Source organism: Oreochromis niloticus, linkage group LG17, assembly GCF_001858045.2.
Source record: "Oreochromis niloticus isolate F11D_XX linkage group LG17, O_niloticus_UMD_NMBU, whole genome shotgun sequence".
NCBI classification, from domain to species: Eukaryota; Metazoa; Chordata; class Actinopteri; order Cichliformes; family Cichlidae; genus Oreochromis; species Oreochromis niloticus.
Genome location: NC_031981.2, coordinates 21,812,288 through 21,827,599, shown reverse-complemented (window position 1 = coordinate 21,827,599; position 15,312 = coordinate 21,812,288). Strand labels below are relative to the sequence as shown.

The 15,312-nt window shown below is 38.5% G+C and overlaps 1 protein-coding gene across 2 annotated transcripts; it reads left to right on the top strand.

Moving 5' to 3' along the window:
- The first annotated feature begins 819 nt into the window (after nucleotides 1–819).
- LOC102081222 (deoxyribonuclease-2-beta-like) lies at nucleotides 820–14,893 on the top strand. Of its 2 annotated transcripts, XM_019346447.2 has the most exons (8): nucleotides 820–912; nucleotides 1,060–1,157; nucleotides 1,796–1,934; nucleotides 2,031–2,112; nucleotides 3,438–3,599; nucleotides 3,695–3,865; nucleotides 4,486–4,660; nucleotides 14,479–14,893. In XM_019346447.2, exons 1-8 carry the CDS (start codon nucleotides 835–837, stop codon nucleotides 14,726–14,728), a joined length of 1,155 nt encoding a protein of 384 aa, XP_019201992.1. In that variant the 5' UTR covers nucleotides 820–834; the 3' UTR covers nucleotides 14,729–14,893. The 2 variants fall into 2 exon arrangements, with proteins under 2 accessions (XP_019201992.1, XP_005475810.2); XM_005475753.4 differs by lacking the exons at nucleotides 820–912; nucleotides 1,060–1,157; nucleotides 1,796–1,934; ... (2 more) ...; nucleotides 3,695–3,865; nucleotides 4,486–4,660 and adding exons at nucleotides 10,011–10,345; nucleotides 10,550–10,647; nucleotides 11,257–11,395; ... (1 more) ...; nucleotides 12,278–12,439; nucleotides 12,535–12,699 and having other exon boundaries at nucleotides 14,331–14,893.
- Nucleotides 14,894–15,312: the final 419 nt, after the last annotated feature.

Here is a 15,312-nt window from a genome sequence, read left to right as displayed (position 1 = left end):
TTCTTCTTGCCACTCGCCCATAAAGGCCAACTTTGTGCAGTGCACCACTAATAGTTGTCCTATGGACAGATTCCCCCACCTGAGCTGTAGATCTCTGCAGCTCGTCCAGAGTCACCATGGGCCTCTTGGCTGCATTTCTGATCAGCGCTCTCCTTGTTTGGCCTGTGAGTTTAGGTGGATGGCCTTGTCTTGGTAGGTTTACAGTTGTGCCATACTCCTTCCATTTCTGAATGATGGCTTGAACAGTGCTCTGTGGGATGTTCAAGGCTTGGGAAATCTATTTGTAGCCTAAACCTGCTTTAAATTTCTCAAACCTGTCTGGTGTGTTCTTTGGACTTCATGGTGTTGTTGCTCCCAATATTCTCTTAGACAACCTCTGAGGCCGTCACAGAGCAGCTGTATTTGTACTGACATTAGATTACACACAGGTGCACTCTATTTAGTCATTAGCACTCATCAGGCAATGTCTATGGGCAACTGACTGCACTCAGACCAAAGGGGGCTGAATAATTACACACACCCCACTTTGCAGTTATTTATTTGTAAAAAAATGTTTGGAATCATGTATGATTTTCCTTCCACTTCTCACGTGTACATCACTTTGTATTTGTCTTTCACGTGGAATTCCAATAAAATTGATTCATGTTTGTGGCTGTAATGTGACAAAATGTGGAAAAGTTCAAGGGGGCCGAATACTTTTGCAAGCCACTGTATTTTGACAGCAAGTAAAGAAATTGCTGCCATGTCCGGTACAAAACAAAGAAGCTCCTGTTTTATTCATTTTTCTATCAATACAATTTATCTAATGGTATTAAAATTCTTGACCATGGGTCAATGCAAATCATATTCTGGAGCTTTATAACTAAGGGTCAGTTCAGCAGAGGGCCCACACACTCTTCACTCAGCCTGATGGTAAGTAAGTTTCTGTCTGTATTAGGATGGTGACACATTTGGTGTAGCACAGAATAACCTGTGAACTCAAGTCATGCTGTGATACTTTTTTCTCCTAAAGGGAAGGGTCATTAAAATGACATTTTTTTTATTATTCTGTTCTTTCAGGACGTCCTTTGGATGATTGTCCTCACTGCCGGTCTGCTTGGCTCACATTGTGAGGGCGCTATATCCTGTAAGAATGAAATTGGTGGAGATGTAGACTGGTAAGACAACATTTGAGCTATTCATTCATGTATACTGAATTACACATTAGTGACTTTGGTCTTGAAGTGCTTCAAAGCTGTGCTATGGTACCTTTTGCACCTGCGTTTCAACAAAGTAATAGATGATGTTGAGACACTGCTACACTATTTTACATTGTTATTATCAATTATTTTATATATTTCCATTTCATAAATAACTTCATTTGGGGAGTATGGGCAGTTAAAATAAGGACATTACACATACCTAAAACTAGGAAGACTACACACAATACTGTGACACTTGTCTCCTTTGTCCAGGCCTGCAGATCTATTTTTAACATTTGTATTATTCTCACTTTATTGCAAAAAAGGGGAAACAGGAAAAGAAAACACTTTGCCAAAGTTTCACAAGCTTCATCACATTTTAGCATCATGAGGAAGCCAGTGAAAAATAGCATTCATAAAAGGCTCTGTTATTACTGCACACATGGGCACCACCTGTCACATAGTTAAAGGGTTTCAGTCATATCTCTACTCATACAGGTGCTTGTGAGACTCGGGTATAACAGGGTTTGTTATTTTCTTCTTCCATGCTCGGTCACACTTCTCATCATTTATTGTGATCTTTAAATTTACTGACTTGTCTCTGACATCACCAGGTTTATTTTGTACAAGAACAAGTGTGGGTTTGATTATGTTTACACTGATTCAACTGACCAGAACCTCAAAAAGAATAACAAGCCTGTCAACAACCAAGCTGGTGTCCTGGCAAATACCCTGAATCCCTACTTTGAAAGAGTGAGAATAACTCCATGAGTTTCTGTTATTAGTGTGTATGCCCTTTGAGGAAATATGTAAGTTATATTATGTTTTTGTCGATTCTTTCATATGCAGTCATCAGATTCTGCATTCATTGCATACAGTGATCAACCACCAAATGGAAACACTGCAAGTTCCACCAATGGCCACAGCAAAGGTGGGTAGAAACAATTATTTCTGAAAGTAAACTTTTATGGAAAGCAAAATACTTAATAATTTCTTCAGTTCAGCTGCAGGAAATTTTTCTCAAGATTAAAAATTGGGTTTGCTGCAAAGCTCCAACCTGTGATGTGTCACAATAAAAAACATTCTGATTGTGTGAGTACAAGTCAGTTTGGTTTATTAATTTTACACATTTAAATGTAATATAAGAGAAATAAAACACTGAGTTCCCCCTCAGACTACATAAATTATAATATAAATTTTTCTTATCGACTATTTCGCCCTGGGTTTAATCTGAACATGGTTGTAAATGTAAGAATACCAGGACAGGTGAAAGATGTTCAGTATATTAAGGCTTCCCACCTCACTGCTGCATTTTAAACCAGCTGTAAACTGGATCACTGAAACTAGCTTGTTACTAACTTACAATGGACAATAAGCTCACAGCCAGGAAGGAAATGCATGAGTGACTATTAAATTTTGGTTCTTTTGAATTCTTTTAGTGAGAGAGAAAGACTTCCGACTCAGAGTGGTCAAGCTCAAAAAATCATCTTTATTGTACATTTCCGGAAACGGAGACCTGTAGACACGAGCACGCACCCCCAGCTCTAAAAACATTGCAAGCCAATTCAATTCAATTCAATTCAATTCAATTTTGTTTATATAGCGCCAAATCACAACAAAAGTCGCCTCAAGGCACTCCATAGGTACAGAGAAAAACCCAACAATCATATGACCCCCTATGAGCAAGCACTTTGGCGACAGCGGGAAGGAAAAACTCCCTTTTAACAGGAAGTTGGGGTGAACATATAGTATATATATATTATATATATATATAATATATATATATATATATATATATATAATATATATATAGTTCTGCTATACGTCACACACAGTTTCGATCTGGAGTGCACTCTGCTTAGTTTCACTTTCTGTCTGCACCTCCTGTGCTCTGCAAAAGCATGCAGTTTCCTGTCAGCCTCCGACCTAGTTTATACTCAAAGTTGGCCCTCTCTTAAACTGGAAGCAAACTATATTAAAAACAAGTAACAATAAGCACTAAATAAGCACTAACAATATATTTATTTTGTAACAGTGACTTTCTCTGTGTCTTTAATGGAAAGCAGGATTTGACATCAGCAGGTCCAATCATAGCGTTCTTTAATGATAGTAAAAAACACACCTTATTTAAATGTGCTCTCCTTCTTCACGCTCACCTCTGAGCACCAGAACCACAGCTGCTGTTATTCTCAGATCACTCAGCAGATGTTCTCTTCTTAATAATTACATGTGCTCTTTCATGTTCTTGTTCTGCAGGAGTTGTGATGATGGATACGACTAATGTAGTCTGGCTTTTACACAGCACACCAAGATTCCCCGAAGGAGATAAAAGCAATAATTTCTATCCTAAAAGTGGGGAGAGGAACGCACAGATATTTATGTGTGTAACACTGAAATCTGCACAGTCTGCACAAATAGGTAAGGCAGCCTGTCCAAGTTATTTCTTCATGCCTAGAGTGTATGTGAAGTCTTAACACAGTAACACATCCATCCCTCATTTTACTTTTTTTCAGCTCAGCATCTTAAAGGTATCAATGCTCATATATTTGATAAGCACAATCCTGAAAAACTCAGAGATTCTTCCACCGCACCACAACCGCCCTACCATGAGGACTTGTTGTCAGCCGGTGGTCAGAAGTTTACACGCTTTGTTAAACAAATCTCAGGGGCCAGGGATCCTGAAGGTGAGATTTCTGCTTCATTCATTTAAGGAAAAAAACCTTTAAAACCACACTGTGAGTTTCCTGTGTGAAACATTTGTGACTTTCTGTAGTTTGTCCAGCAAAGAGCTGAGAATCTTATTTACAAGGTGTGAAACATCCAGCCCAACACAGTCCTTTATTCTAACCTCTCTGTTTTGGCCTGTGAAACATCAGCTGGGCTATGAGTAGATCTAACTTTACAGAGAAGCTCTGTTCAAAACTCACTTTATTTAGACTTTAACTCTAAAAATAACTCACATTTAAAATTAAATAATGATCCTGGTATGAAAATGTTGTGGAAGCTGAAAAATAAATCCTGTGAACATAAGTGTCAGTGTGTCCTGTGTCAGTGTGACCCAGCCTCAGTGCAGAGTTCGGCAGGGGAGTGTAGCAGCAGAGATCATACGAGGTCTGATGTTTGTAAAAAAAAAAAAAAAAAAGATTAAATCAAAAGAGCTGGAACTTCCCAGAAACTCTCAGAAAGAGAAAATAGAGTCAGGGTTGTTGTGAGCAACATATTTCTTGTTTTTTTTCTTGTTTTTTATTCTGGGTTATTTTAACACTGTCTGATGGTTTCTTGATGTTTGTCTTTCCTTTTGCAGAAGGAGATCTTTATGTCACCATTGCTGACACACTACGGAGTAATTTATACATCCAGACCTGGCGCAGCAACCCTGAAGATCCTAATAAACGTCCTACAAAATACCAGCTAGTCACCATCATGTCATTAAAAACTGATGCAGGTCGTTGGGAACATGGAAGTGATCATTCCAAATGGTGTGTTTCTGACAGTAAAGATTGGATGTGTGTTGGTGACTCAAACAGAGAACCATCCCAGTTCGAAAGGCCTGGTGGTGCACTGTGCATTAATAGCAAACCTGTGGCAGATGAATTTAGGCAAATTAAAAGTATTACTGGCAGTAACACTGACAGTAACACTGACTGTGACACAGGCCCCAGTTCCTCTAAAAGAAAACGAGTTGGTAGTCTAAGTTAACTGCAGCAGACAACCGTCTCGCTCTTGTTTTCTATCTACGTTCACCAGTTTCATATTTATTGTAAATTCATTTCAGATTTTATCAAAGTGAAGCTGACTTGAATCTGGTGCTGACATCGTCACTCTTGTCAGTGTTATCTAAAGTTTCTGTGAACGATATGAAATTAAAAACATTTGATGGATATTTCACAGTGTGGCTCTTTCACCCATTGAAACCATAAAAGGCTGAAATAAATGACTTTGCATGAATCCGTCTTGTTTTTACTCTGAGGTCCTGTTTCTGTCTGAAGACTTTTAAAATTATTCAAACCCTGCAGTCAGACATCTTTATTTTTATGGTTTAGTAGATTTTGATTTGCCAAACCAGGTTTTATATTGAGATTTTTCTTCTGTAACAGGTCTTCCTTATTACAAAACAACAACTGTAGCATGTGGCACTTTTATTATTTATTTGTATAGAAATTATTTTCACAGTTCACTTATTCATTTTTTAATACATTATTTGTTGGGCTTTATGCAAATTAGTGCATATGTGATATTATAACTCATTTTATAATGAATAAGAAGGACAGAAAAATTTAAATATTAATGTAAATGATCACCTGGGGAAATTAAGAGCTCATATCAGTTATGTTTTCTTGTTTTGTACTTTTTCCTTTTTTTCCACTTCCACTCGGTGTTCTGTAACTTGACAGTGGATATTTGAAAGTAGAGTAACTACTAAGTAGATCTGTCTGTGTTGATCTTGAAAGATTAATAATCTGATTCTGACTGTAACTGTTAAGCTGATTATTGTTCACGTGCCATTCAGGCCTTCTAACAGCAGAAGAACGTATTGATACCGGTGGTACATACTGTCAGTATTTAGACGGTGACATGGGTTGTGTAATTTGGCCTCCTTACATCATCACAAAGGTTTTTGACTCAAACACTGTGACCGATGCAACCAATCAGAATGACTTCAGAGCGTGATCACCTTATTCATTTTATCCATTTGTAATTCATTCTTATGCTAAAAAACGCTCTCAGTATTTGGACAGTTACACGTTTTTCTTTAACTTCAGAGCTTCAGCATCTCCAGTGTGAAGTAAATGATGGTCACTGTGTTAATGTGCAAAGACACAAAGATACAGTTTGGTCCAATAGTATTTAAACAATTGCACAATTCTAATTTTTGTACAACAACACAAAAATGTGTTTTAAATCAAATGTTCAATAATGATGGATCTGTAGCCTTTCAGCTCTAATCCAAAGGGTATAATCAGAGTACTGTACATAGTTTTTATGAACTTTACCTCTGCTTAACTTACTTAACTGTAAACCTTCATCTGTCCATGTTCAGAGTGAGTGACAGCATTTTACAGTGTCAGGAAATAAGTGAATATTAGAAATGCACAGTGAAAGTGGTGGAGCTGTCAGAGTGCTCACATCAGTAGCGGTTTTTGATATGGGCGACATGGGTGGTTGCCCAGGGCGGCATCACGGGCATCGGCAAAAAAAAAGAAAAGAAATTGCTGCCCCGACAGCATGCCAGCTGCGTTTTCCCTAAACACAATCTGTTTGTGCTATTTTTTTCAAGGAACAGTCGATTATTGGTAAGGGTGACTTTATGTGTTTGGTTACTTACTTAACTGGAAGTGCTGTGGAAAGTTTAACCTTACGTACATAGATCTGACAGTACAGGATCTGAGGAGGTTCAGCAGGTTCTGAGGTAACTGTTTACAAGATGTTGTATCCTACCCAAAAGTTCTTTGCAGTTTTACATTGAGAAACATCATCCTTAACATATTTGACCCACATAAAGTACTATGGCCATCACACTGTCATTTATAATTGTTTAAACAACTCGTGTCTTAAGTCATCCCATCATACAGAAAATAAAAAAGCTGCGTGGTTCACTTTTACATCACAAAATGTTAGAAATATAAGCCGTTCATAACAACCTGAAAGGTTGGGAGTTTAAAATGCAAACCAATGGAAGCAGAAGTAGAAGATTATAATGTCACAGAGCACACGGTGTCTATTATTGTGTAGACATTCATAGATAAGAGCTTAACAAAGACGCTTCATTTCTTACGAAATATGCAGATGGAGTGATCTTTATCAAAAGTAGAAGTTACATCTGTGGCTAAACCATTATACACAAGAACTTTAAAAATCTATAGTGTGTGAGGCTGTGTGAGTAAAGGGTGACTTGCCCTTCTCGCCCACATTTAATAAACCATCTGTTGGGGGTCGTGGATTTGACACCTCAGCATTGTGAAAGTGGGGAAACATGATTCTGGCTGAGCATAAGATTTCTGCTTACAACTTAGAATCTCAGTTCTAAATGAAATTCAAATGTTTTTTGTAAGTGTGGCTAATGTATTATTTTACTTCTAAGGCATACACACACACACACACACACACACACACACAAGAACAACAACAACATAGAGAAGAAGAAGAGGGGGTAGTTTACTACGCATCATAAAAAACGCAGTCATTAATCTTCTAGCTGCATCTTTCTGTTCTGACTTTAGAGTCCTTGTTTGTTTACTGAGCCGTACTTTGGGAGTCATACTGTTGTGATACTGGGGAGAAAAGGGTAAGGTGTGAGAGACTAAACCGTTACACACAAAACTTCAAAAATCTAAAGAGTGTGTGAGCTGTGTCGTTCAGCAATAAACTTGTCTACAATGTGTTAGTAAAGAGTGACTTCTGGCCCATTAAGCAATGGTTTAACAAATTTCACTGCAAACTATAAAAGGAATCTTGATTTAAATAGAACATAGTAGTGTTGGATTAAGTGTAGGAAACACTAGTATAAGGTGTTTATGAAACAAATCTCCTTCAACGTTCACAATGACCAAAGTGAGGACTGCAAGCGTTTCTCTCAGTCAGCTGATTGTGTTTAGGGGAAACGCAGCCAAGTACACTGAGACTGCTCCACGATGTTAGTGAGTTAACTCTGGATGTCTGTAGGTTTTGTCAAACTTGGAGTGAACAAAAGCAGAAAAACAATAAAAGATGCAGACAGTGGAAGTTTGGTTCATTTCATGAATACAATGAAACATTTTACAGTCCACAGAGCAAAGTAACATACATGATAAATAGATACACATAACATGGACAGTGAGAAGTAAAACTCATCGTCTTACCAGGTGTTATATTTTGTAAACTTAAAATAAACCCCTGAAATTAGAGTTTAGTGTTTTAAGTCATCTGTTAAAAAACATGAGTCAACACTTCTTTCTCTCAGCAGCATTACTGAAGTGACACTTTAACGATGCTTCACATCACAGTGTTTATGATGATAAAACATGTTCTCTCATTAGCAGATGTCTGCGCTGTCACTTGTCATGAAAATGTCCAGAGCCTGGGTTCAAGCTTCCTCTTCAATCAACACTGATTATTAATAGGGACCACAAAAGATTTGTCACATTATCCCCATAAACATGTTTTTATAGAAATCATTGTGACACAAAGATTTAGATTCTTGTTTCACCATGTGCATGAACTCAAAATCTTTAGTTTCATATTTATAAAGTATCGAAAAGAATACATTTATTCCAATGTATGAGCTATAGAGGTAGAGATAAACTTCATGTACTTATCAACATACAGTTTAAAGGCTTGCATTAGAGTGCATTGATGCACACTTGGGCATCTTTTATTTAACATGGTTATACCATTGTGAATTTTGTTATATAAATATGCTCAAGAGTCTATCATATGTTTGACATCCAGCTAAAAATTGAAAATATATATTTTTAAATCAGTAACTTTGCAAATTTAGAGGAAATGTTTTTGGACAACAAATCAGTCACGTTTTAAACAGGGTTTGAATAATCAGCCATGACAGACAGACATTTATGAAGTGCGGGCTCTAACAGACATGCTTACTGTATGAAAGGACCGCGGATGTCTTGGAGCAGAGAAACACGCCGTATTGTTGCTTTTCTCTTTTGCATAAGCAACGCCCGCCTGTCAGAAACGCTCTGTGCGGGTAGCAAAGTCGACTCCAACGCGCGTCCAGGCATCAACCAGTCTTTCCACCAGCTGACTGGTCCCTCAGCTTTCATGCTGGGATCTGCAGCAGAACCTCGCACTGTCCACTGGGGCACTGCAAAAACTTGTAAGTCCTAGTTTGGTTCTTCACTGCTCGCAGAGAATTAACAATTAAAGAAAGGAATCCAACACGAAACTCAAATCAAACAACACAGTCGGAACTGTCCACAACCACGCTCAGTTTCACAAATAAACAAAAAGCTTGCACCAGCCATAGACACAGGAGGGAAAACTGAAAACCTCCCAGAAACTGAAATTGTAATAAATTAATCACACTAAAGTCACCTCTACGTCATTTTGGAAAGGTCCAGAGCCTTTATACACAGCATATGCCAAGCAGACTCAGCCTTAGAATTTAACATCTACAGTTTAAAGAGACACACAGGTCAGTACCTTCGCTATTGTCTTTAAACATTAAGATCCATAAAAAGAAATCAGTTTTATCAACAGAGGACGCATGAAACGAGCAAAGCTGACAGTTCTGAAAGGCGGTGCACGCTCTCATTTCACAAGTTGGCCTACATTTTCCAGAAAGACAGAAAGACCACACAGTTAAAACCTGTAAAATACTGAATTAAGAGGGGTGGGCATAGTAGTGAGGCATCACTTATAAAAGAATGACTTTTAGTTTTTTTGGTGCTTGTGTTAAACATCCATGGGTAAAAATCTAATGAAGTATTTAGTTTGACAGCAAGCAAAGACGTTTCCTGCCATGTCTGGTACAAAATGAAGAAGTTCCTGTTTTATTCATTTTCATAACAGTGTGAGTTATCTAAAAATTCTTGACCATGAGTCAGTGCAAATTGTTAGAGTTGATTCTGTTGAAATTGTCATTTGTGCAAAGTCACATGCTGATAAAATGTTTATTCCATATTAGGTTTTAGCCTTTGCATGTAGTAAGCAGTCTCTTCGCTGAAGTTTTTCTGTTGCACACAAGAAACCACAAGTTCCTGTTTTTATACGTTTAGCAGGATTGCTCTCTTCTGCTTTTTATATGTTGGTTTGTTAAAGGTTCATGCCCTAAATAGAGTGACTGGAGATGTTAAAGGGTTGCGCCATGTATGGTATGACAGGAGATGACACACACACACACACACACACACACATGCTGATGCTGCGCACACATGCTTGCCTTGGATGTATGTCTGCTTTCACCAAATAAAAGGAGATGCAAGGGAAGTCAGGTTCGGAGTCGGCTGAGTTCGGGTGAAGGCCTTACAACTCTAAGACCTCGACTGGGCTTCCCTTGCCAGCAAGTAAAAGACACAAGCACTGTGGTCTTGCTTTGTTCACAAGGATCGGTCTCTGAGACAGCGAGGTCTGTGAGTTTAGATCTAACACAAATCATATTCTGGAGCTTTATAACTAAGGGTCAGTTCAGCAGAGGACCCACACACTCTTCACTCAGCCTGATGGTAAGTTAGTTTCTGTCTGTATTAGGATGGTGACACAATTGGTGTAGCACAGAATAACCTGTGAACTCAAGTCATGCTGTGATACTGCATTATGTCATTACCTGTAAAGACACTGCAGCCAGTAATAGTGAGCTAATTCTTTTTTCTCCTAAAGGGAAGATGATGTATTAACATGATTTTTTTATTATTATTCTGTTTTTTCAGGATGTGCTTTGGATGATTGTCCTCACTGTTGGTCTGCTTGGCTCACATTGTGAGGGCGCTATATCCTGTAAGAATGAAATTGGTGGAGATGTAGACTGGTAAGACAACATCTGAGCTATTCATTCATATATACTGAATTACACATTAGTAACTTTGGTCTTCAAGTGCTTCAAAGCTGTGCTATGATACCTTTTGCACCTGTGTTTCAACAAAGTAATAGATGATGTTCAGACACTGTAACACTATTTTACACTGTTATTATCAGTTATTTTATATATTTCCATTTCATAAATAACGTCATTTCCAAGAATGGGAAGTTAAAACAGGGACATTAGACATATCTAATGCATTAAAACACTGAAGACAACACACAATACTGTGACACTTGCCTCCTTTCTCCAGCCCTGCAGATCTATTTGTAACACTCGTCTTATTCTCACTTTACTGCACAAGAGGAAACAGGGAAAGAAAACACTTTGCAAAGTTTCACAAGCTTCATCACATTTTAGCATCATGAGGAAGTCAGTGGAAAATACTATTCATAAAAGGCCCTGTTATTCATAGTTAAAGGTTTTCAGTCATATCATACAGGTGCTTGTGAGACTCGGGTATGACAGGGTTTGTTATTTTCTTCTTCCATACTTGGTCACACTTCTCATAATTTTTTGTGATCTTTGAATTTACTGACTTGTCTCTGACATCACCAGGTTTATTTTGTACAAGAAGCCTGCTGGGTTTGATTATGTTTACATTGATTCAACCGACCAGAACCTTAAAAAGAATAACAAGCCTGTCAACAACCAAGCTGGTGTCCTGGCACATACCCTGAATCCCTACTTTGAAAGAGTGAGAATAACTCCATGAGTTTCTGTTATTAGTGTGTATGCCCTTTGAAGAAAGACATACGTGAAGTTATGTTTTTGTGGATATATACTCTATTCTTTCTGTTTCATATGAAGTCATCAGATTCTGGATTCATTGCATACAATGATCAACCACCAAATGAAGAGAGTGTAAATTGCAAGCATGGCCACAGCAAAGGTGGGTAGAAATAATTATTTCTGAAAGTAAACTTTTATGGAAAGCAAAATACTTAATAATTTCTTTAGTTCAGCTGCAGGAACTTTTTCTCAACATTAAAAGTTGGGTTTGCTGCAAAGCTCCAACCTGTGATGTCACAATAAGAAAACATTGTGATTATGTGAGTACAAGTCAGTTAGGTTATTAATTTTGCACATTTAAATGTAATATAAGAGAAATAAAACACTGAGTTCACCCTCAGACTACATGAATTATAATATGAATTGCTCTTATGGACTATTTCACCCTGGGTTTAATCTGAACATGGTTGTCAATGTAAGAATACCAGGACAGGTGAAAGATGTTCAGTATATTAAGGCTTCCCACCTCACTGCTGCATTTTAAACCAGCTGTAAACTGGATCACTGAAACTAGCTTGTTACTAACTTACAATGGACAATAAGCTCACAGCCAGGAAGTAAATGCATGAGTGACTTTCTCTGTGTCTTTAATGGAAAGCAGGATTTTGCATCAGCAGGTCCAATTATAATGTGCTGTAATAATAATAAACACATAGCTGATTTAAATGTGCTCTCCTTCACGCTCGCCTCTGAGCATCAGAACCACAGCTGCTGTTATTCTCAGATCACTCAGCAGATGTTCTCTTCTTAATAATTACATGTGCTCTTTCATGTTCTTGTTCTGCAGGAGTTGTGATGATGGATAAGGATAATGTAGTCTGGCTTTTACACAGCACACCAAAATTCCCCAAAGGAGATAAAAGCAATAATTTCTATCCTAAAAGTGGGGAGAGGAACGCACAGATATTTATGTGTGTAACACTGAAATCTGCACAGTCTGCACAAATAGGTAAGGCAGCCTGTCCAAGTTATTTCTTCATGCCTAGAGTGTATGTGAAGTCTTAACACAGTAACACATCCATCCCTCATTTTACTTTTTTTCAGCTCAGCATCTTAAAGGTATCAATGCTTATATATTTGATAAGCACAATCCTGAAAAACTCAGAGATTCTTCCACTGCACCACAACCGCCCTACCATGAGGACTTGTTGTCAGCCGGTGGTCAGCAGTTTAAACGCTTTGTTAAAAAAATCTCAACTAAATCTGAAGGTGAGAGTTCTTCTTCATTCATTTTTAAACAAACAACAATAACTTAAAACCACATTGAGTTTCTTGTGTGAAATAATTGTGACTTTCTATAGTTTTCCCACTAAAGAGCTGAGAATTTTATTTTCAAGGTGTGAAGCATGTGGCCCCAGAGTCCTTTATTCTAACCTCCCTAATGTTTTGGCCTGTGAAACATCAGCTGGGCTACAAGTAGCTCTATCTTTACAGAGGGGCTCTGTTCAAAATTCACTTTATTTAGACTTTAACTCTAAAAATAACTCACATTTAAATTAAATAATAATCCTTGTATGAAAATGTTGTGGGAGCTGGAAAATAAACCCTGTTAACACATGTTGTGCTTCTGTAAGTTTGTATCACCATGGAGACCTTTCATTAAGGTGTTAGCGTGACCCAGCCTCAGTTCAGAGTTCATCAGGAAATCTAGCAGCAGGGATCATACGAGATCTGATGTGTCAGGGTCTGGGTGAGTGGCTGTATATTTCCGGCAGTTACGAGTCTCCTCCTCTGGGTGGAGCTAAACCAATTTCCTCTCTGGAGCTGCACCTGAAGCTCATTACCTCGGCAGTATTTAAGAGATCGTCTGCCAGCCAGCTCAATTCCACAGACTGCTCTCACCTGTTGTTTGCAGTAATCCACAGCCTGGTTGTTTGGTCTTCTCTCAACCACCTGTGCCACGTTAGTTCCAGCACAGACTCCAGTTTCATTCAAACCTGCCTGCCTCTCTGCTGCCACTTTTGGACTTTTGGATTTGCATCACTTCCTTACCTCACCCAAACCTGCTTAGCCTTGCCTTTACCCTCCCCACATGCCTCCACCTGCAAACAACGTTTCTGACCTCTGGACTGTTGTACTCACTCCAACGTCAGCACCAAGCATTAATCCTCGGAACCCTGTAACATAGTCATGTTTATGGACTCCCCACTTGTTGTTCCCCTTCAACTCTTGTAATCTATGTTTCATGGCCATAGCTCATGTTCTTGTGTCTAGCCTGCTTCCTCTTCCTGTTACCCTGCTTTAGTACTGAGCCTAGATGCCCATGTATATTGCTGCCTGCACTGTGTATATAGCCCCTACCTCCCGTCTCTGTAAATAGCTCCCTGCACCTTTCACTAACAATTAGCCATTTTACTCACGTCATTGTAAATAAACATCATTCACGTTACTCCACAGCAGGGGTGTCGAACTCCAGGCCTCAAGGGCCGGTGTCCTACAGGTTTTAGATATCACCCTGGCTCAACACACCTGAATCAAATTATTAGTTTATTACCAGGCCTCTGGAGAACTTCAAGACATGTTGAGTAGGTCATTTAGCCATTTAAAACAGCTGTGTTGGATCAAGGACACATCTAAAACCTGCAGGACACCGGCTCTTGAGGCCTGGAGTTGGACACCCCTGCTGTATTGTATCTGCATTTTGCGTCCACTCAGCCTGTCAGCAACACCGACCATGACATGATGTTTGAAAAAGAAATGATTAAATAAGAAATGCAGGAAGTCTCAGAAAGAGAAAGCAGAGTCAGAGTTGTTGTGAGCGACACCTTTCTTTTTTTTATTACTTCATGCTAGTTTAACACTGTCTGATGGTTTCCTGATGCTTGTCTTTCCTTTTGCAGGAGATCTTTATGTCACCATTGCTGACACATTAAAGAGTGATTTATACATCCAGACCTGGCACAGCAAACCTGAAACTATGGATACGACTACAGATGGACACAAACTTTACAACATCAAGCCACCATTTGGATGTGATCATTCCAAATGGTGTGTTTCTGACAGTGAAAATTGGATGTGTGTTGGTGACTCAAACAGACAACCATCCCAGTTCAAAAGGCCTGGTGGTGCACTGTGCATTAATAGCAAACCTGTGGCAGATGCATTTAGGGAAATTAAAAGTAGTACTGATAAGGACAGTGCCACTAACTGTGACACTGACAGTGCCACTAACTGTGACCCTGACAGTGACACAAGACCCAGTCCCTCTAAAAGACTAAGAGTAGGTAAAACAGTTTAACTGCAGCAAACAATTGTCTCAGTCTTGTTCTTCATCTACATTCAACAGTTTTATTGTAAATTCATTTCAGATTTCATTAAAGCTAATTTGAATCAGGTACTGACATCATCACTCTTGTCAGTGTTATCTAATGTTTCTGTGAATGACATGAAATTAAAAACATTTGATGGATATTTCACAGTGTGGTTTTTTCACCCATGGAAACCATAGATACAAATGACTTTGAGTGAATCCGTCTTGTTTTTACTCTGAGGTTCTGTTTCTGTCAGATGACTTTTAAAACTATTCAAACTAGCAGATGCATTCAGGCACTCTGGTGAAAAGATTCATTTATTTTAATTGACTATCTGTTGGACTGCAAATGAGTATTTCATATTTTTTTTCACTTCTAATAGGTGTTCTGTAACTTTACAGTGGATATTTGAAAATAGAGTAACAGCAGATTTGTCTGTGTTGATCTTGAAAGGTTAATAATCTGATCTCCTTACATCATCACAAAGGATTTTAACTCAACCACTGTGACCGATGCAGCTGATCAGGATGAGATCAGAGCGTGATTATTTCTTTCTTTCTTTCATTCATTT